This window comes from Doryrhamphus excisus, linkage group LG3, assembly GCF_037039965.1.
Source record: "Doryrhamphus excisus strain RoL-2023G ecotype Guam linkage group LG3, RoL_Dexc_Guam_v1.1, whole genome shotgun sequence".
NCBI lineage: Eukaryota > Metazoa > Chordata > Actinopteri > Syngnathiformes > Syngnathidae > Doryrhamphus > Doryrhamphus excisus.
This window is the reverse complement of record NC_136359.1, coordinates 16,352,948-16,373,454: the sequence shown is the minus strand read 5'-3', so window position 1 is coordinate 16,373,454 and position 20,507 is coordinate 16,352,948. Positions and strand designations below refer to the sequence as shown.

General features: G+C 41.2%; 2 protein-coding genes across 3 annotated transcripts; one reads left to right on the top strand and one right to left on the bottom strand.

Moving 5' to 3' along the window:
• On the top strand, positions 1–4,537 carry LOC131128818 (BTB/POZ domain-containing adapter for CUL3-mediated RhoA degradation protein 3-like). Of its 2 annotated transcripts, XM_058072095.2 has the most exons (7): positions 1–138; positions 1,584–1,797; positions 2,353–2,522; positions 2,609–2,695; positions 2,764–2,816; positions 2,887–3,082; positions 3,433–4,537. In XM_058072095.2, exons 1-7 carry the CDS (start codon positions 136–138, stop codon positions 3,646–3,648), a joined length of 939 nt encoding a protein of 312 aa, XP_057928078.2. In that variant the 5' UTR covers positions 1–135; the 3' UTR covers positions 3,649–4,537. The 2 variants fall into 2 exon arrangements, with proteins under 2 accessions (XP_057928078.2, XP_078645887.1); XM_078789761.1 differs by lacking the exon at positions 1–138 and having other exon boundaries at positions 1,078–1,797.
• myo1ha (myosin IHa) lies at positions 4,087–20,138 on the bottom strand. The gene is made up of 32 exons (XM_078789759.1): positions 20,033–20,138; positions 15,510–15,644; positions 15,321–15,436; positions 15,051–15,249; positions 14,872–14,952; positions 14,300–14,479; positions 14,145–14,243; positions 12,903–13,019; positions 12,750–12,821; positions 12,549–12,668; positions 12,415–12,482; positions 10,794–10,899; positions 10,633–10,713; positions 10,449–10,540; positions 10,231–10,325; positions 10,089–10,135; positions 9,142–9,222; positions 8,889–8,994; positions 8,679–8,796; positions 8,486–8,599; positions 8,104–8,180; positions 7,971–8,039; positions 7,819–7,903; positions 7,592–7,754; positions 7,434–7,517; positions 7,268–7,361; positions 6,385–6,440; positions 6,168–6,303; positions 6,009–6,079; positions 5,454–5,551; positions 5,285–5,384; positions 4,087–5,179 (listed from the first exon to the last, which is right to left on the bottom strand). Exons 1-32 carry the CDS (start codon positions 20,036–20,038, stop codon positions 5,153–5,155), a joined length of 3,093 nt encoding a protein of 1,030 aa, XP_078645885.1. The 5' UTR covers positions 20,039–20,138; the 3' UTR covers positions 4,087–5,152.
• Positions 20,139–20,507: the final 369 nt, after the last annotated feature.

The window sequence follows — 20,507 nt, the reverse complement described above, 5'->3', positions numbered from 1 at the left end:
AATGTAACTGTCTCTTTAATGAGTGAGGAAAAGAGTGACGTCATTGTCAAAACTGCGTAACCATTGGACCGGAAGGAAGCGGGTGTTAGCTGACTTAAGTTAGCAAGCTACAGTTACGAGGTCTGCTGTGGTTCTATGGTAATTATGATCTTGTTTTCTATTCAAACCTCATCATAAACTCATTATTAAGTTCGTGTGGGTAAAGCAATTGTCATTCCGATCGTAATTATGTAATTGCGCTGTTGTATGAGCAGATAATCACTTAAGAGCTACAAGCTAGCGCGCTATCCTTCGCCGTCTTAAATCAAATTAATAGATTTCTCGATTGTATCACACGGATAAGATTATCAATTCAATGCAAAATGAAAATGTAATGTTATTTTCGCCTTATTTCCCTACAACAGGAGTAGGGAGCAGATAAGGAAAACAAATCTGTTGAGTGATTCTGAGGGATGAGAAGACTGTATAACAACATTTGCATCAATAGTACATTAGTAGTACTATGAGTTTCACCTCATTTCACCTGTTTTTTGCCAATACAGTAATTTCGTGCTGTTGGTATTCAAATTCTACTGAATTTATACTGTAATAGAATTTAGTCATTTAGAATGACATGTATACTTGGAAATGGAAATGGGACTGAGTGCCCTAAACAGGTAAGTTAAAGAAACAGTGTTCCCTCGCTCTATGGCTGTTCACCTTTCACAGACTCGCTATTTCATTATCAGCATATGTTAATGAATCAAATCACTATAAATCATTTGAAGCACTGACTAATCCCCTCCCGACCTAAGCAGGTTGAAGTGGCGGTAAACGCGGGCAAAAGTTGTCTGAAACGCAATTAATTTTGTTCCCAATAACGTGCTTTACGATTTAAGTGTATTTCATTTTATGGCTTAAGGTTTCTAGCTTTTTATACGAGACTCAGCTGAATTTGTATTTGTTTTATATCGTCATACATCCCCCCCAAAATATTGTGATATATATATATATATATATATATATATATATATATATATATATATATATATACTCTGGTCTGTAAAGCTCAACTCTAGTTTGCAAGAGTCTCCCCGACAAAGCCCACAATGATGAGGAAAACATTCTGTGCCCAAAATTTAGAGGCGGATGCTAATCATTGCACGAAAGCTTGAACTTCTGGACATACTCAAGTAATGTAGAAGGTACACAGCTATAGAATTCTATTATGCGATATGTTAATTGTCGGTTCGACGAGGACTGCAGCAATATGTTTTAACAACGATATAAAAATGCTACAGTACAACGGAACAGAAGAGTGAAATAGGCATGAGTCACTTAATAATTTCTTGTGTCCAACATCATAGGTTGGTCATTAAAATTCAAACAAAGGTTTGAACAACAAAAGAGAAATGTAAGAGAATGTTAATGTCTGTCTGAGAAAGTATATAATGTGTATGGTGAGGGCTTTTGCAGCCTTAAACGTGTATAATAATTGTAAAAAAAAAAAAAAAAAAAAGGAAAGTTGGTTCCTCGTGGATTTCACTTATTGTGCCCTAGTTTGCAAACCTATCCTCCGCGACTTCTGTCTTCTTGTGTTCCAGGAAGAGATGTCAGGAGAGAGTGCCGTGAGCTCGGCAGTGCCGGCAGCCACAACCCGGACCGCATCCTCTAAAAGCTCCAGCCGGAGCTCGAAATATGTGAAGCTAAATGTCGGTGGCGCTCTGTACTACACTACAATGCAGACCCTAACCAAGCAGGACACCATGCTCAAGGCCATGTTCAGTGGCAGGATGGAGGTCCTCACCGACAGTGAAGGTTAGCCACTCATTAAATATCTAATGTACCTACAACTGAATGTATGTCGGTCTTTCTCGAGCAAAAAATCTCGAGGGGCAATCTTATACTCAGGGATCTAGAGCTCTGACTTGTGGTGCCAGTTTTAAGATAAATATGATAATAAAGCATATTTATCAGCAACTGTCGCACAGCTCAGAAATACAATATGCTACTAGTTATTTCACTATATATTGAAAACATAATTACTATTTTTTTCAAATGATTTTGTCCTGAAAAATATTTTTCTTATATCCAGGTCCATCTTATATTGGGGTAGTTATTTCATACAATTGCATAATACAGAAGGAAGTTTTTTTTTCCAAGAATTAGATTTTGGAGTATTTTGTAAATCTGTAGTTTTGATATAAATGTATTGTTTCTAGGAGAAAATGTATTGGCTTTTCCAAATACACAGTCCCTTACGAACATTTAAAAATACTACTTCATAGCCAAAATGATCTGAGTAGGTAGAAACTGATAATAGTGGCCCTGACATTACAGTTGATGGTAACACTTTTGCCCCCCCCCCCCAAGGTTGGATTTTGATTGATCGCTGTGGTAAACATTTTGGAACAATCCTGAACTACCTGAGAGATGGTGCAGTGCTGTTGCCAGATAGCCGACGGCAAACTGAGGAGCTGCTTGCAGAAGCCAAGTATTACCTCGTCCAAGGCCTTGCTGATGAATGCACAGCTGCTTTGCAGGTACTGCCATGAGTTATTTGATCTTAAACACAATTGTGCTGGTATTGTATTTTTTATTTTACTCCTATTAAAAAAATCCCCTGCAGGACAAAGAAACCTATGAACCTCTATGTAAAGTGCCTCTAATGACATCATCTAAGGAGGAGCAGAAGCTTATTGCAACTGCAAATAAGGTATGTTGCATTACTGAATGTGCAATTAAGTGTTTTTTTTCTCTAAACTGGTTATTGTGTGTTCATAGCCTACAGTTAAACTGCTGTATAACAGAAGCAATAACAAGTATTCGTACACCAGGTGAGTATGCCTCCAATGTCTAAAGCGCTAAAACCCAAGAAATGATATAAAATTGTATTTTTCCCCCCAGCAATTCAGATGACAACATGCTGAAAAATATTGAGCTGTTCGACAAGCTGTCGTTGCGTTTCAATGGTCGTGTCCTCTTCATCAAAGACGTGATTGGGGATGAGATCTGCTGCTGGTCCTTTTATGGACAGGGGCGGAAAATTGCTGAAGTGTGTTGCACTTCCATTGTTTATGCCACCGAAAAGAAGCAGACAAAGGTAAGCTTGTCTTATCATTTTTCTGTATCGCTTGTCTGCATTCTTATTATTGCTATATGTTTAAATTGTACTCCTGAGTTAACTTATCCCTGATTTCGTTTTTATGCTACTCGACCTCTAACTAATCAGAACAGAGTAGGCATGGTCAAGGGGGAGGCTGTGGAATCTGTGCATGTTGGCCTAGAGGAGAAGAATGTTGATTTACTCTGTACACAACCTTATTTATGGTGTATTTATTCATATAAACATACTATAGTGCCCCACTGGGATTTGATATGATTTAAAAAGGCCCTGAAATGAGCAGGATCCGGTATCTTTAATTGTGGTGGACCTCTGCACGTGTACACTAGGTGGAGTTCCCTGAGGCTCGCATCTATGAGGAGACCCTCAACATCCTCCTGTACGAGTCCCATGATGGGAGAGGGCCGGACAATGCTCTACTAGAGGCAACAGGGGGCGCTGCAGGACGATCCCATCACCTGGACGAGGATGAGGAGCAAGAACTAATTGTACCTAGGATCCATATCATTACCACCAGACAACCACGCACACACCACCATCAGTGACCTTCTGCTTGTCTTAGCTGTGGTTTTGCACCACAACTGTGCCTTACACCAGCCACCACAGCGCCTCTTATGTCCTTCACCAGGAGGCTGTTTTAATGTGGAGTGAAGTAGTCCACTTTATCTTTTGTGTTGTGGTCCAGTACACCAGTGTTTGTTGCTCACTTATCTCACTGTTCTCTGCTAGCGTGCAGAAGCATCATAATCATAGATGATTGTTCAGTCTAATTTCAGCCCAACTATATGTGTCGTTTGTATATTTATCACAAGTGGTCCTAACATTACATCCAGGAGAGCAAGAATGAAACTATGAGCTGCACATAATCTTTCCTCCTCTTTATTTGGCTTAGTGGTGTCCACTGTGATCACTCAGTGGATGAGCCAAGTGTTAACAGCCACAAGGCCACAAGGTGGCAGTGTTATTATTAGGTTCAGTTATTATTAGGTTACCTGGACCATTATGAAGCCTGATAAAAACCTTTTTATTGAATACAATTATGTTACAGTTCATCTAAGATGGATGTGATAGTTCCATATAGTGTTTCCACCATATTTAGGTTAAACATTTATTGAGTTTATTTTTTTGCAAGAAAATAATTATTTTCAATGGAGGCAGCATGACTTGTCACCTGAGGTGTTAAACATACCCGATGGATAGATACTGAGGTTGGGGTGAATGAGTGTAACCAGAGATCTCCCTGGCAGCAAATGAGTCCTGTCGACAAGCTTTTTTAACAGGGAGAGAAATTAGCGCTGCATTCATCAGAATGTTTGGTTTGCACACAGTTACAATTACTATATAACTAGCTCTATTGTACAGAAGTCTGCATATATGTATGTTTTATATTTATATATGATCTATCTCAAATAAATTTATATACATATATTTGTTCCTTTTTTATTACCTGGGAAGATCAAATAACACATACTGTTCATTATACTGCATTTAGGCCCCATGGTCACTGGCCACAACACACTTTTAACAGTATAAAAATGATGCCTTTACAAAGACAAATGTCAGTTTTGACTAACACTGTAGTGGCAGAAATGCAGGTGTTCCTAATATTTGACTTCCTTTTTGTAGCCACATTCAGGCAAAATAATAGCAGCAACTCTCAGTATGATGAAGTGTAGTTCTACATCACTTCAAATTAGAATAAAAAATAGACTTTTAAATGAATAATGCTCTGTCAGTGTTTATCAAAAATGAGCATATCTTGGTAAAAGCTACATTTGTGGTACAGCTTTTATATTGGATTTTGTCAGATTCTATAGTGATTGGAATGTATACCAACATTGCGGCTAGTGGGTGATATATAGAAAGGGATGTAAATTATTTGAACTTAGAAAGACATCAAACCTCTATTTGAAATGTCCAAAATTTGTCAAACAGGCTCATTCTAAAGTGCTTCAGTCTCATGTATCCTGTTGCCATGCTAATCCTCCACTTTGGGGTCTCATGATGAAATATTTAGGCGCTTCTTGAGTGTCTCCTCAACCCCTCATGTTACCTTGGCCTGGCCCGAGTGGCAACCTGCACAAAAGTTGTCTGATTCAGGTACTTGGGCTTTTTAGAACATAAAAACATAAGATATGGGGGTCATAGTGTATCAGGTTGTCATGACAACAGTGTGCGTACCACCATGAGGTGTCCATTCTTGGCCTTGAACACCATCGGCTCCTGGCCTGTGCTAAAGTCAACAGTGTTCTCTTTATCACCCTGGATTTCTATCCTGATGCTGCAAACACAAACAACACAATGATCTCATATGTATCATTAGGAATCTTACCTTATATTTTTCACGCACCTGCCCTGAACCACCCTGACTGCACTCTGTTTGTTTGCAATGATGCTGAGTTTAGTCACCAACTCAACCAGCTGGTTGCACTGCAGTACAAGATCCCTCTGAAACAACCACAGAATAATAGACAAACATTTCTGAAAGAAAAAAATCATGTGATGTGCTAACATAAAATATACAGCATCACCAAGGGTGAAAACACATTTCATTCTTGTGCTTTCAGTCATGGACCGGTAAATTCAGAACCTGAGTCTCCTCTCAAGAGGACTGGTTCCAGAGCTGTTGCCGTGTGTGGAAGCAGGTCTGACTACATGTAGCTGTAACTTTGCCACCATACCAGTTCTGGCTCCTTCCCCACTCGAGAGGTGACATTCCATGTACCAAATGTGAACTTGAATGTACCACCAAGGTTCCCTGCCTTCGTCTGCCACTCAACTCACTTGAGTGGGGGTCCCATGTTGCCTCTTCAGCCAGGGCCCATGGGTGTAGGCCTTAAGTCGTTTGTGTGTGTACATAATATTTGCTGATAGCGTATTATATAAAGAGAGAAGATCTGTGTACCTTTTGTTTGGGGTCCTCACATGTTATATGCAACACAATGATGCTGTCTGTCAGGTTACTGACTGAAATCCCTGAAATGGGAAGACACTGAGTTCAACAGAAAAACATCTGTAGTGTGTGTATCACATAGAGGAATAGCAAATGGAGTTACATCCTCACCTTTAAGATTCGTATACAACACCCTCTGTTTGATCCTCGCCTCCTCAATCACATAGGCAGCAGTCTTGGTGAGGATGAGCTGTCGGGGCCTCGGTTTGAAACCATTCCTGTCGTATTTGACCACCGGGACGCCATACTGCAGAAGCAGACCATGCAATCCAGCAAAGCAGATTTGATGCGATACAGATTACAGAGATTAAGAGGTGTCTTCATCTACCTTGATGTTCTCATTGCCAATCATCTGCAGGACCCTGGGATTTATGCTTTCATCACCTAAGGAGATACAAAAATGTGTTGTATTATATTCTAATGTAGTTCCTTTATTAGTTACTGACTCAATTTTGTTTATTTCACAGAGAAGCCAGTTTGAGAAGAGGCCTTTATTTTTACTGCCACTAATTTTTGTTTAGGCTGCACGGCGGATGAGTGGTTATCGCGCAGGCCACACAACTAGGAGACCGGAGTTCGAGTCCCTGCTCGGGCATCTCTGTGTAAATTTTACATGTTCTCCTTGTGCGCGCGTGGGTTTTCTACAGGTACTCCGCTTTCCTTCCACATTCCAAAAACATGCTAGGTTAATTGGCGACTCCAAATTGTCCATAGGTATGAATGTGAGTGTGAATGGTTGTTTGGGGTGGGCTACCCCGCCTCTCACCCGAAGACAGCTGGAAGAAGACAGCTGGGATAGGCTCCAGCACCCCCAGATAAGCAGTAGAAAATGAATGAATTAATATTTGTAACTCCTATTTTATTGCTTGTTCTAATCAACAATGCAGCACAGTTGGAGGCTTCATTGACAGCTTTGTAAAAAAAAAAAAAAAAGGCTTCGCTACACATCTTAAAATAAAACCTGGAGCTCTGCCAACACATCATCAGTCAGCTACAGACATGAGAGCTGTAAAGTTGATCAGTTTGTTTCCTCCTGTCACATTTAATGTGATGTTGAAGCACGGGCAAACACAGCTCATTTGCATTAAAGCCCCAGACACACAATAAGGACTGTTTCTTGTACAGTAGGTAGTGATTGCTAAAAGCACATTTAAACTGCATCTATTTGTGTAGAGGCCACTTGTTGAGGACTGTTAGCGCTTCTGACTCACTGATTCTGGTGTCTGCAAAAGGGAAGGCGACACTTTGTGGGTAGCTGTCTTTTTTCCCCTTGAACATAGCGCTGGCGAGGAGCTTCATTTGAAACTAGAAGAATGAAAACAAAACATTAAGTAAAACAATGAATTTGTATTTAACTTGTTTTGAGTTCTGTACTACCTGTGCTTTTTTCTGGGGTGTGATTCCTCTTACATACTTCCGCACCATGAGTCTGTAATGCAGTTTACGCAGTGTTTCTGATGTCTGGAGCGAGGGAATAACATGCAGAGGTTGATAAATAACATTTATTGATATTTGTGCATGGATGTTGTTTCTACCTCGGTCAGCACATGTGGTGGATCTAGCCAAGTGGTTTTATCCAAAACTGTCTTTGGCAGGTTGTTCTTTAGCTTGTTCAAGTAGTTCTGCCTCACAAAGGCCAAATACTCCGAGTTGTCCGTGACCTTTGCTTGCCCTCTGGTCATGTAACCTTTGATAAATCTGAAATGAAATGTTAAAACACATTACCTTAGATTAGATTTTTATTCTCAGTTTGTCTTCTTACTGTTTGATGACTTTGACAGCCCAGGCTCTCTTGTCCCTCTCCTTCCTTGCCTGCACTCCTCTCCAGCAAGTCTCAATCTTTGTGGCTGGCATAAGAAAAATAGCCATTATGAAGTAAAATGTAAATAATGTTTAAAAAAAATTTTTTTTTACCAGCCTCCTTTTGTTTTTTGAACTCCCCCTTTGCCCTGTAACCTTTGTATTTAGCCTGGAGTCTTGATGCTGAAATGTCAAGAAACATACACTCAGTGTCCTAAATGGTTTGGATGTGAATCTTTTCTCTTACCTAGTTGATGTTTACACTTTTCAAAAGCATCCTCTGTGGCATAAAGGGTCCTTGGATGGCGGATGAATATTTTGGTTCTAAGAGGGGGAAAAGGATGGAGTGAAAATGATTCTCTTTTCTAGTCTGCTGGATTTCTGGACTCAATAAAGAACCCAGAAAAGCACCATGAAGCAAATAGGTAAGAGCTAGAACCAGTCTCCCTCATAGCGACATGGTTCTAGGCTCCAATCTCAGCTCTGAGTTTCCATTTTCTTGCTCTGCTTGTGTTGGTTTACTCTTGAGTGTTCCTCCCACAGTCCAAAAACGTGTATTATCTCCACATGCTTTCACAAATGAGTGACATGAATAAATGTAGTGACGCTGCATAAGAACCATTGCTCACCTTCCCATTTTGTACTCATTAGGAAAATAGCCGAGATGCTGAACCAGCACCAGCACACCATCTGCAGGCGGTCCATTCCAGTGTGGCCAGGTAGCCGGACACAGAGCTTTGTATCTGCTCAATGCAACAAACGAAACCTTTAGCATACAAAAGGAAGTCAAACATGACATCCAAGCTGTGCGGTGCTTCATACCTCTGTAAAAAGATTTCATACTTTCGCCTGTAAGCAAAACCAGCGCGTCTGACTCTCAGGTGCTCCATCAAGCCCAAATACTTGACCTGGTGTCTGATCAGGCCTTCATCAAACTGTCCTGTGTTGCAGAAGGAGCCAAATTGAGTAGATTGAATGAAAACAAAGCATACACAACCTTTTAGAATGGCTATGATTTTTTTTTTTAATTACCTGGCATTCTTGACTCATTGGATTTAAGACAACGTATGTACCAGGCCTCTTTAGCCATGAGGATCTCTGTCAGCTTCAGCAGGCTGCTCTTAAACTGGGTGGCCACCTACACACACAGCATGAACCTCATAATCCCAGTTCTACTGTTCATCTGTCACGTGCACATGGCTTGAAGATGAGCCGTCATTGGCAGTAGTTACTTCATTTTATCTCAATGACTTAACACTGTCTTTGTCAGTGATGGAGAACTTACCGTTGCCGGTCTACGTCTGCTTTCTTGGTCCATGGAGGTGAAGCACTGTCTGACGATGGCGTTTTTAGACTGACATATCAGCTGTGAGAAGGTTGGACACCATGAAAATATAATATTGTAACTGATCCAAACTAAGTCATGAGGATTATTACAATTAGAGTAGCCTCTAGCCTGCTGCTTATCCTCATTAGGGTCGTGGGGGTGTGTGTGCTGGAGCCTACCCCAGCTGACCTCGGGCAAGAGGTGGTGCACACAAGCCAATCGCAGTGGTAACACTTGAAATTACTCAATAGGGTTTCTGGAAGAATATGCCTCAACAAATCTCATGCTAACCTAAAAGTCTGAAAATGTAATGATATCATAAACAACAATGTAATCATAAACAACGCTATTATTATTATTTTTTGTAATTTAAATTTAAATTTTCTACCGCTTTTTCCTCCCGAGGGTCGCGGGGGGTGCTGGAGCCTATCCCAGCTGTCTTTGGGCGCATATAGACAAACAACCATTCACACTCACATTCATACCTATGGACAATTTGGAGTCGCCAATTAACCTAGCATGTTTTTGGAATGTGGGAGGAAACCGGAGTACCCGGAGAAAACCCACGCATGCACGGGGAGAACATGCAAACTCCACACAGAGATGGCCGAGGGTGGAATTGAACCCTGGCCTCCTAGCTGTGAGGTCTGCGCGCTAACCACTCGCCCGCCGTGCCGCCCATTTTATTTTGTATTTTGTATTTTTTATTTTGTATTTTGTATTTTGTATTTTGTATTTTGTATTTTGTATTTTGTATTTTTTATTTTTTATTTTTTATTTTTTATTTTTTATTTTTTATTTTTTATTTTTTATTTTTTATTTTTTATTTTATTTATTTGTTTTATTAACCAGCATTATGGAATTGATATTGTTTGACTTATTTTTTAATAAAGTTCCATACTTACATCTTTGATATTTCTATATAAGAGGTCATTATTTTTGTCCAGAAAACCTGTAATTGATCAAACATAAAAGCAATGTGAAATCTGTTTGCACATGTGTGGAATATTGAAGGACAGTTAAAAGATAAGCTGCGCTTTCATTTACCTACAACACAGTAGGTGACCTCTCCAGCATAATGCAAGAGACGAAAATCCCCTCTCTCCAGCGTCCTGCGTGTCTTTTTGTCAGCCAGCTTGTGTCTGCACTCAAAGAGGAAAAGAAGGAGGATGAAGAGTTTCTCCTCAGCTCTCTCGCAACTGGAGGACAATCATGGCTCGTTGCTCGGAAAGCATGAAATCAATGTTAACTCTTTGTCAACTCACGAGACAAAGTGAGGGTGATTGCCCATCTTCTCTTCCAGTCGTTCCAGGAAGGTGAGGTCTGTTGCGTTTCCTGGCCTGAGACACTCCTCATCCTGCATTGTCAGAAACGTTATTAGCACACAATATGAAATTTTTCCAACGAATCCCAAATTCATTTTTTATGTTAATCCCAGCAAGAACATACCAGCGTGGAAATAATTCCTCTGTGTTTCTCTTCGACAAGGTCACAGATGATCTTGTTATTGAAGAACTGCACCGGCTCCCACTGATGAAACAGACTGTGAATGAAAGTCCATTCAACACCACATCAATGTGAACGCACGTTGAAATCTTGGCTTGAATTACCTCAATACCCTCTGCTTCGTATTCCTCCTGCTCTGCCTTGAGTGTGAGTTGGATGAAAAGTTGCTGCAGCTTCTCATTGCAGTAGTTTATGCAGAACTGTTCAAAACTGAAAGGGGAATAGTCACAAGCGAGTGTGATCAAACATCTCTCCACTATGTGCAAGGTGTACTATACACTTGTAAAAAGGTAAAAAGGTGTACAATTGTGTTGCATGATTTGAATGGGAAACAGTAGCACCATCATGTGGTCAAATGCAGGTAGCCCAAATTGAAATCTTAGAATCTGAACTAGTTGCATTTGTTTCCGTTATGCCAGTGATTTTCAACCACTGTGCCGCGGCACACTAGTGTACCTTGAGAAACCGTCAGGTGTGCCGTGAGGAATTATCCAATATGACTTTTTATAATTAACATTTATTAATCATGGGCGGCACGGCGGTCTAGTGGTTAGCGCGCAGACCTCACAGCTAGGAGACCAGGGTTCAATTCCCACCCTTGACCATCTCTGTGTGGAGTTTGCATGTTCTCCCCGTGCACGCGTGGGTTTTCTCCGGGTACTCCGGTTTCCTCCCACATTCCAAAAACATGCTAGGTTAATTGGTGACTCCAAATTGTCCATAGGTATGAATGTGAGTGTGAATGGTTGTTTGTCTATATGTGCCCTGTGATTGGCTGGCGACCAGTCCAGGGTGTACCCCGCCTCTCGCCCGAAGACAGCTTGTACCCCGCCTCTCGCCCGAAGACAGCTGGGATAGGCTCCAGCACCCCCCGCGACCCTCGTGAGGGTGAATGAATGAATTTATTAATCATCATTTGCAAATATTATGTCAAATAGCCATTATGTCAATAGTATACATGGACCCAAATATTCCAATTGCATTTGGTTTATTTGCTCAAACGGAAAGAATTGAACAGAGATGGAATATTCCTTTAACCAATCCGATTGAGGTATCTTGTGCCCGCTCAAACGGAAAGTTGTCAGGGTGCCGCCTTCTTCGTGGTGTTTTTCTTCTTCTGTTGTTTATTGGCGGTTGGCAAGCAGCTTTCGTGTGCATTAGCGCCATCTGTGGAACAGAATCTAAACCCTTCTATTCGCCAAGTGCAGTGAGTGCACTAAGCAAAGTTTGTTTTTGATTCAAACTAAATTTCAAGACTGGACAGACGAAAAACTGGCAATACGGAGTTATTCCAACAAGTGAAAGAAAAACTCGGGGAAGCCGGTATCACGTGATGTTGATGTTTACGTTTTACTGGGCATGCCCTATTGACTATTCTGGTTGATTTTCACGACGCATGTAGACAAGAGGTTGGAATATTCCTTTCTGTGGATACCATTGTTTCCCGAAAGGTCATTCGGAAAGAGAAAAAGTGGTCATGTAAAAACGTGGCTACTGTCGAGTGTCTATGGTGTAAAGACTGGCAGAGCAATGTAATATTGGTCCATGTGGCAACACCTACCTTGTTCCTCCGATAGACTTATTGATGCACGTGTGAGGTCGTGGTGACATTTTGGAACTTTTTTGGTTAGTGGTGTGCCACAAGATTTTTCCAATGTAAAAACGTGCCGTGGTTCAAAAAAGGTTGAAAAAAACTGCGTTATGCTATATGGAAAAGTAACATACCTGTTAACATTAAAAACCTCAAAGCCATAGATGTCCAAAAGGCCAATGACTGTTTTCTTTGAAGGATCCTGAAATGCAAAAAAAAAAGATTATTGTAATATTATGCTGACACATTACACTGTACACTAGCTCACAGTGTTCTCCATAGACTCATTGATCCTGTTGACCAGCCAGGTGAAGGTATGTCCATAGATGGCCTTGGCCAGGGCATCTCTCACATAGATAGCATGATCCATTGTAAACGGGGTGAGCACCTTGACACAAAGTACAGTCATAATAATATTCCAATGACATGTTTAGGTTATGCTGTCCTATCAGGAAGTCTTTGTTCACACCTGATCTGTTTTGGCTTCAATCTTCCTGTATGTTAAACCTTCTCGGAGATGGTGAGCATCAACTCCAAGAAGCTGCAATCATATGACATCAACAACTAAGATTTTTTTTTGGTCATTCTATTAAAATTAATACATCTTGTGATGATGTCTTACATTTGAGACCCAGCGTAGCTCTGCGTTGTTGGTGTTCAGTGCGGCCTGACCTTTACTGTCAGAGTCAAATTTAACATTACCCAGGTGAAGAACACTTGCAACGATGCCAAATAAGTCCTGCAAACAACAGTTATTTGTATATATTTTATATTAAAATGATTCGACTTGGCATTAGAGCCTGACCCCGGGCTCATTATTATTAAATAGCGCTTAATTACTTCATATTTTTGAGTACCATGTTGATAGATACCTTCAAAATCGCCACTGTAAGTATTATAAATTTCTTGTATTGATGTGATGACGAGGGCGGCACGGCGATCTAGTGGTTAGCGTGCAGCTAGGAGACCAGGGTTCAATTCCACCCTCGGCCATCTCTGTGTGGAGTTTGCAATGTTCTCTACTCCGGTTTCCTCCCACATTCCAAAACATGCTAGGTTAATTGGCCACTCCAAATTGTCCATAGGTATGAATGTGAGTGTGAATGGTTGTTTGTCTATATGTGCCCTGTGATTGGCTGGCCACCAGTCCAGGGTGTACCCCACCTCTGGCCCGAAGACAGCTGGGATAGGCTCCAGCACCCCCGCGACCCTCGTGAGGAAAAAGTGGTAGAAAATGAATGAATGAATGAATGTGATGATATGGTATCATGTGAGAGTGCTCCGGCGTCTGAAAGTTAAAGTTTTGACCCTTTGTATTGAGTTGTGGACTCCTATAGAGCAGCTACACACAATAACCCCCACAGAAAACTTTTTAGATTTTCCAGAATCTGCACCTATTCCAGCTGTATTTCCTTTGATTTGACCATCCTGCCAAAACCGTATGTTTTCATTTATTTCACCCACAACCCGCATGCCCAACACACTTCCTAACTAGGAACCATATAAGGAAGTCTGCCTCTTTGTGATGTCACAGAGGGGCAGTTTTACCACGCCTTTTGAAACAGAGCATTTTGAGCCATCCCAAACTTCTTTTAGGACTCACTTCCAAATGCGCTAACCTTATTATCTGAAACGTTGGCATCGTTTAAGATGAGAATACAACATTATAACTACATTTATAGGGCAGAAAAGTGGATAAAACATAATAGGTCCCCTTTAAACCCCAAATGGATTCTTTCTGTTTGCCCGTATGTCCGCTGGAGGGATTCCAATCTTTTGGAATGCTTCCGGCGGCTGCATTGGAGCCGCGACAAATTCTGTGTGAGCCCGGGGTCAGTGAGTTCACCTACAGTACATAACTTACATTTGTGTTGACTGCATCAATGTCAATGACTTGAAGAGCATTTTTAACTGACTTCCAGTTGCTGCGGTCATCGATGGAAGGCACGATGGCACACTCTCCCTGTCAGAGAGTTTATAGCGATAATTGGTCCAAAGTGCACGAAGAAATACACATACTTGTGTGAGGTAGCTGTAACGCTGGCAGTCCCTCTCCAGGCCCAGCTGGTGCAGAAGGTCATCCTCTCCTCCCTCCAGGAGCTGATAGAAAATATGGAAGTTTCTTTCGCCGTGATTCTGATGTACCACCCTTGACTTCTCCAGCAGGTAGTTCAGGATGTGGCCGCCAACTGCATCACCCTGTTGGGCACCATAAGGGTGCGGTGAGGCATGGAGTACTTTCAGTGTTACTGCAGACCCGCCAACATTTATTGTACTCAACATGCAATTTGACTCTTGAATACGCTTGAACAATTTCTAATGTTGACATTTTGCATCGAAAGGTTAGCTCTGGAATTTGGAAAACATTTTAAGTTCGACATATTCCAACAAGGTTTTTTGGGAAATTATGTTGCAGAGGAATGCATAGTGCATACCGCATGTGTGGCCTCGGTAGCCCTGTAGTATGTACATACATATGCAGTGCTGAGAAGAAATTCTACAAATGCATATACTACCATGAATTTTGCAACATTTGTAATATTACATAAAATATAGCATATTTATTTAGAATGCATGTAACCTCATTTTACCTCACTATTGAATTGAATGTCCATATACTTCCCAAAGCGACTTGAATTGTCATTCTTTAGTGTTTTGGCATTCCCAAAAGCCTGCAGAGGGACACAATCAAATAATTCATGCAAGCCTGACCTGTTTTTTGGAATGTCAATTCAGTATAATGGAGCGTTGTTAAGCTGAGTGATCAGACCTCCAGGACAGGGTTAGACATGAGCATCTTGTCTCGGACAGTGTTTAGTAGAGCGGTGCTTGGACAGCTGACTGCGTAATACTGTAGAATCTTTTTGGAGGCCTCCGTCTTCCCTGCTCCGCTCTCCCCTGAGATGAGGATGAAGTGATTGCTGAACTCAGCCAGCATGGCGTGGTAGGCGTTGTCTGCCAAAGCATAACTGCGGACGTGCGGTGGCCACAATGTGAGGTGAAGACGTTATTTAGAAGACATGCACTGTCCTCTACTCACATGTGCGGTGGAAGCTCAAAGAAGTTGACCCCCATGTACACATCCATCTGTTGCTTATTGAAGATATCCAATTCTTTATAGGGATTTACAGACACCAGTAAAGTTCCAATGTAGGTCTAGAAGAGAGAGTCATATCACATGCAATGGTAAAACGTGACAAATTTTAAGAAAAAAAGATCTCCCACTTACATAAATGAGATCCTTGCTGAAGCGTTTCTTCAGGTTGCTGAGGAAAGCTGCTTCTGTGGTTTCATCCAAAAGGACAAAGTCCTGAATACCAACCTGGGCCCTCGCAGTGAGGGCACCCTCCATGTCCAGTTCAACCTGTGAACAAAGCAGAAGTAGAAGAATAGTATTTGTACCACAAGGGGAAAATGTGGAACCCCTAAAATCAAACCCTTAGCTCATACATTATAAATGAATACAGAATTTGGTTGACAATAATAAATGAAGAGCAAAATATATCTTATCTTAACTTATTTTCAACTTCAATAATGATTTTCAGTGCATGATAAAGTGTACAATATTTCTCACATACAACCGTTGGCTCACCCTCACTACTTCACCGTTTGAACACTGCTACTGATGATCGCTGCTTTGTGGTTGACAGTGGCCTATTATTTTTGCAAAAATATTGAAAGAGAAGTCATATGTACGTAGTATTCGTAGTAGTCACTAAGTGTCCGTACTGTTACACTGATGAGACATTTTCTTACATTACATTATATTAACACTGCATGGAGTCAGTCATGGTATATGTTCGACATAGTGAAAAAAAACATTCTCCGTGTGGAAGTGGTAATTTTTTGGCTTCTCACTCACTCCCCAGTCTGTTAAAAATCCATTTTTTAAGTTTAGAATACATGAATTGAAGGCTAACTAGTTAGCTCAGTAGCATCATAAAGCTTAAAGTGGTGGCAGTCTTGTGTTCCTGCTGTCATCCATATTTAGAACATGAACATGAAAATATTCATCTGTCAATCATCTATGCCGCTTATCCTCAATAGGGTCACAGGGGTATTCTGTACGTACTGTAAACCCTGGACTTGTTGTCAGCCAATCACAGGGCACACATACACAAACATTTTTTCACACCTATGGGCAATTTGGAAATGCCCATAGGTAATAGGTAATTGCCCATACCCATGGGTTTTTTCAAACCGGAGTACCCGGAGAAAACCCACGAATGCACTAGGTGAACATGCAAACTCACACAGACAGATATGGCCAATGGAGAATCTAACCCAGATCTTCCGGATCTCCTAACTGTGTGGCCAACATGCTCACCACTAGTCTACTGCGCGGCCTGAAAATATTCTATTTAATAATATTGAATCCTACTTCACTGTCAGGTCATTTGTCATTTGCACTGGCAGGTTCCTTTCCTGCAAGCCCAACAATGCCAATTTACCTCCATTTGTAACTTGTGAAAAAATAAATGGCTTCATTGGAGATGATAAAGCGGCAAAAAAGCAGCAAGAAAAAAACCCCACCAACAGAGTCCTTCTTGAGGTCGTAAGGTCCAGCATGGCTTTGAGGCAATCCTCTGTGCTTGTGCACGTGAACATACAGACGCTAATGATCGCAGGGCAGCAATCGGGCACCTTGGCCCGAGTCCATTTGCACCGAGCAAAAACAACACTCTGTGCCAATAAGACAACAAAAAAAAAAAAACAGCAGCAGCACATTCAATAAGCATAGTGGGAAAAATTCCACCAGTCTGTTTTGCATTCTCAGCACCAACACTTGGACCCGAGGTTTTCACAGCTTTTGTTGGTTTTGTATTTTCTTCTCCTCTCTTTTGGAAGCACAAGTCCTTTGATTCTCAATTCTCTGGGTAAAAACATTAAAAAAGATAATCCATTGGATCTAACTGACACAAAGCCCTTCGCCCCCTCCTCCCATGCCCCCTATCCTTCGCCTATGGCCCTCATTTCTTCTGAGAAAGGCCGAGTGTTTTTGTCCTGTAAATACCACGAAGCAGAGACAAAAAAGATGTCTTTAAAATGCAGTCTACAATCCATTACACATATTCCCCCTGCATATCCATTCAGTAATTATTCATTAGAAAACATTTAACGTCACAATGAATTTCACACTAGGCAGTCGAAACACAATAGAGGAGATTTGGCCTATTTTGGGGTGAGGACTTTGGGGCGGGGGGCGGCTGTACAGAGGAAGGGTGAAGGCGAAGGCTGGAGGGGTGGGCAGGGGGTGATGGGTGCAGTATTTGTCTGATCTGAGAAGCTCTGAAACAGGGCCGTCTTGAGACAACGGGGCAGACTAAATAGTGCAGTAACGGTCTGTGCCCCGCTGCTTGCTGTGACACTCATTTAGTGCGCCCTGAAGGAGAACAATAGAGGCTTGTTCTGAGCTATCCTGTGCTGCAATTTGGACTTCATTACTGCTCACACAGGGCCCCATTGGAAGGACAGAAGAGGCTAGTCAGATGTTTTTTTTTTCCACCTGTCAGCCCCTGCACTCTTAAATGCTCTCACCCCTTCTCCTGGACAATACCCCTCACGCCCCCTCCACCCCGTGTCCCCACCAATAACCCTCACTCGCCCCACCCCACCCACTATAAGCCAATGAGACAGGTGAACAATATCATTGAAGGAACCCTTTTTGGGACGTCAGAATCAATCTGCTGATGTGATGGGGGGCAATGCCGGTGTCGGGTATCTATGACACCCTCTTTCTTCATGGGAAGAAACTTCTCTCGGGGCGGCGCAAGCAAACAATATGGTGGGACAGCGTGACTTAGGGGTCTGCCATACAGTATTACAAGTAATAACAGACAGATAAGCTCCTGTCAAGAAGATGATTCATGAATTCAATGCTCATAATCATGGTAATGTCTTGGGCTTTCATTCGGCACTTAAAAGAATAGTTGTGTTTTCTTTGGTCTTCTTTCAAAACTGTCTTCTTTGGACTGAATGCCAATGCATCTTTAATAAAGACGGAATTGAAGTGATTTGCCAAACTCGTATGCGGTGGAGCCTCCAAAGTCGAACGCAATGCACTCTGTCACTTCCAAGTTGTTTTCATTTCAAAACATTTTTCCCCATAGGAAACAATGTAAAGTCAATGAGTTTTTTCCGAGTTCACACTGTCACCATCGTGAACTTTTATTACAGGGGACCTATTATGCCGACCTATAAATGTAGTTAGAATGTTGTATTCTTGTGTTAAACAATGGCAAGCTTTCCGATAAAAAGGTTTGCGGATTTGGAAGTGACCCCTGAAAGAAGTTTGGGATGGCTCAAAACGCTCAGTTTCAGGGGGTGTTGCAAAACTGTTCTTTTGTGATGTCACAGAGGAGCGGGCTTCCTTATGGGTGTGCGACAATGAGAACTCCTCCTCGGGCAGGTGAGGGGGATGCATTGACGGACCGAAGGCGGTCAGTGGAATAAATTATAACAGACCGTTTTGCAAGCACAAATCCAAGGAAATACAGCTGGAATAGGTGCAGATTCTGGAAGATCTAGAAAGTTTTCTGTACAGGCTATTGTGTGTAGCTGCTCTATAGAAGTTCACAACTCAATACAAAAGGTCGAAAATTTTGCATAATAGGTCCCCTTTAACTGTACAGTCATTGCTAGGGGAAATTTTACAATTAGTAACTGTCACTTAAGTGCAAAGAGAAGTTAATCACAGCAAAATTAATTTAATATAAAGCTAGTCACCCTCTGAAGCCGCAGTGCACAGATTGAATAAAACAAAACAAAAAGTGAAGCACACTTGATAATAATAGTTTAGATCAGGGGTCTCAAACACGCGGCCCGCGGGCCAAATGTGGCAAGAGTATAAATGTGACTATAGTCGTGTTCTGTCATGTCTACAGGGCTCTAATAATGCTTTGTTCATTTTAATTTGCAAAAAATAATTTGTCTACCCACCAACTATATGTGGTTTTTTAAGTTTTTATTATTTGCCGTTTTATTATTATTATTATATCTATTTATTACTGATTGATTTTCTTTATTCTTGATTTGTTTATTTATTTTTCATCTTATTTTGTGCAGAAAAATAAAAAAATAAGATATTTGAGAACAGTGGAATGTTTTATCAGAGCTTTTATTGTAGAAAATCGGAACCAAAGCACTGAAAAAGTTTGTATATTTTTCTGTTTGTAATAAATGCGTTTTTGTTTTTTTTTTAAACCTGCCTTGCCCAGACCCTAGCTCCAGTGGCCCCCAGGTAAATTGAGTTTGAGACCCCTGGTTTAGATGCTTGAATTACAAAGAGTATCACTCTGGGGCATTAAGCTTTACATTTTCCACTGCAAACCAAAAACTAATACATGTATCTTTATATGATTAAAAACATATAAATTTGTTTGGGACTCATGCAATAATTAATAATTAGCAGGCCCAATCTGATGGTAAGTTGGTCATTGTCAGCTCAGGTGTTTGCTATCTCAGTGCTGCACAGCCTATTGTATTGTAATTAAGAGATGGTCCCTCATCCTGGTCTAGAGTGTCAGTGTTGCCTGAGACTGAGTGACCTCATCCAGCATTCTAAAGAAGGAAGCTACAAGGAAAGGTTTAGCAATTTACCAACAATCTACTGGGAAAGGTCATCTTTACCTGACCATTGAGTCTCTACTGCATGACGAACAAAAGTGTACTGTTAAACCTTCCAAATGACCTGAAATCTGTACCAACCCATTACTCACAAACTGCAATTTCAACACAATAAAAACATCAAACCTGCATTTTGGAAGTATTTCTGTGTTGTCAGTCAGTATCCAAACTTGCAACAGCTTCCTTCTACGGAATAGTGCGTCCTCCTGTGTCTGCTTACATGGAGACAATCAGTGAAAGAGTTATAATCTTAAATCTAACTGCTTCTATATGCACTGTGTGCTGTAGATGTACAGGTGTTGCTGCGTGGAGGCTTGTGCACACATCCGTCCAATCCTGACCCACACTCTAAGCACAGTGCACCGGGTGCTTAATCATTCATGCCGTGGGAGGTGGAGGGACCAAGAGATCTTATTCAGTTCTTACCTGAGTGTCTACTCCTATGCTGAGTGTAGCATAACCACCCGGAAACAAGATCCAAAGCACTCAATTTCAATGGCACAACCTTTGTCACTCTTTATTCTCCATTTGTTTCTCAAATACCCTAAGTACCATTGCATCAGAACCAAAAACACCAAAGAACAATAACAGTCTTCTCCTT

What these genes read in the sequence shown, in the direction of transcription:
- LOC131128818 (XM_078789761.1), top strand. Translation starts at nt 1,431, where the DNA reads ATGTGTATGGTGAGGGCTTTTGCAGCCTTAAACGTGTATAATAATTGT. An exon ending in AATGCACAGCTGCTTTGCAG is followed by an intron (nt 2,523 to 2,608) that starts GTACTGCCATGA and finishes AATCCCCTGCAG; the next exon opens with GACAAAGAAACCTATGAACC. An exon ending in TTATTGCAACTGCAAATAAG is followed by an intron (nt 2,696 to 2,763) that starts GTATGTTGCATT and finishes GTGTGTTCATAG; the next exon opens with CCTACAGTTAAACTGCTGTA.
- myo1ha (XM_078789759.1), bottom strand. An exon ending in CAATGAGTCAAGAATGCCAG is followed by an intron (nt 8,797 to 8,888) that starts GTAATTAAAAAA and finishes TCTGCAACACAG; the next exon opens with GACAGTTTGATGAAGGCCTG. An exon ending in AATGAGTACAAAATGGGAAG is followed by an intron (nt 8,181 to 8,485) that starts GTGAGCAATGGT and finishes TCCCCCTCTTAG; the next exon opens with AACCAAAATATTCATCCGCC.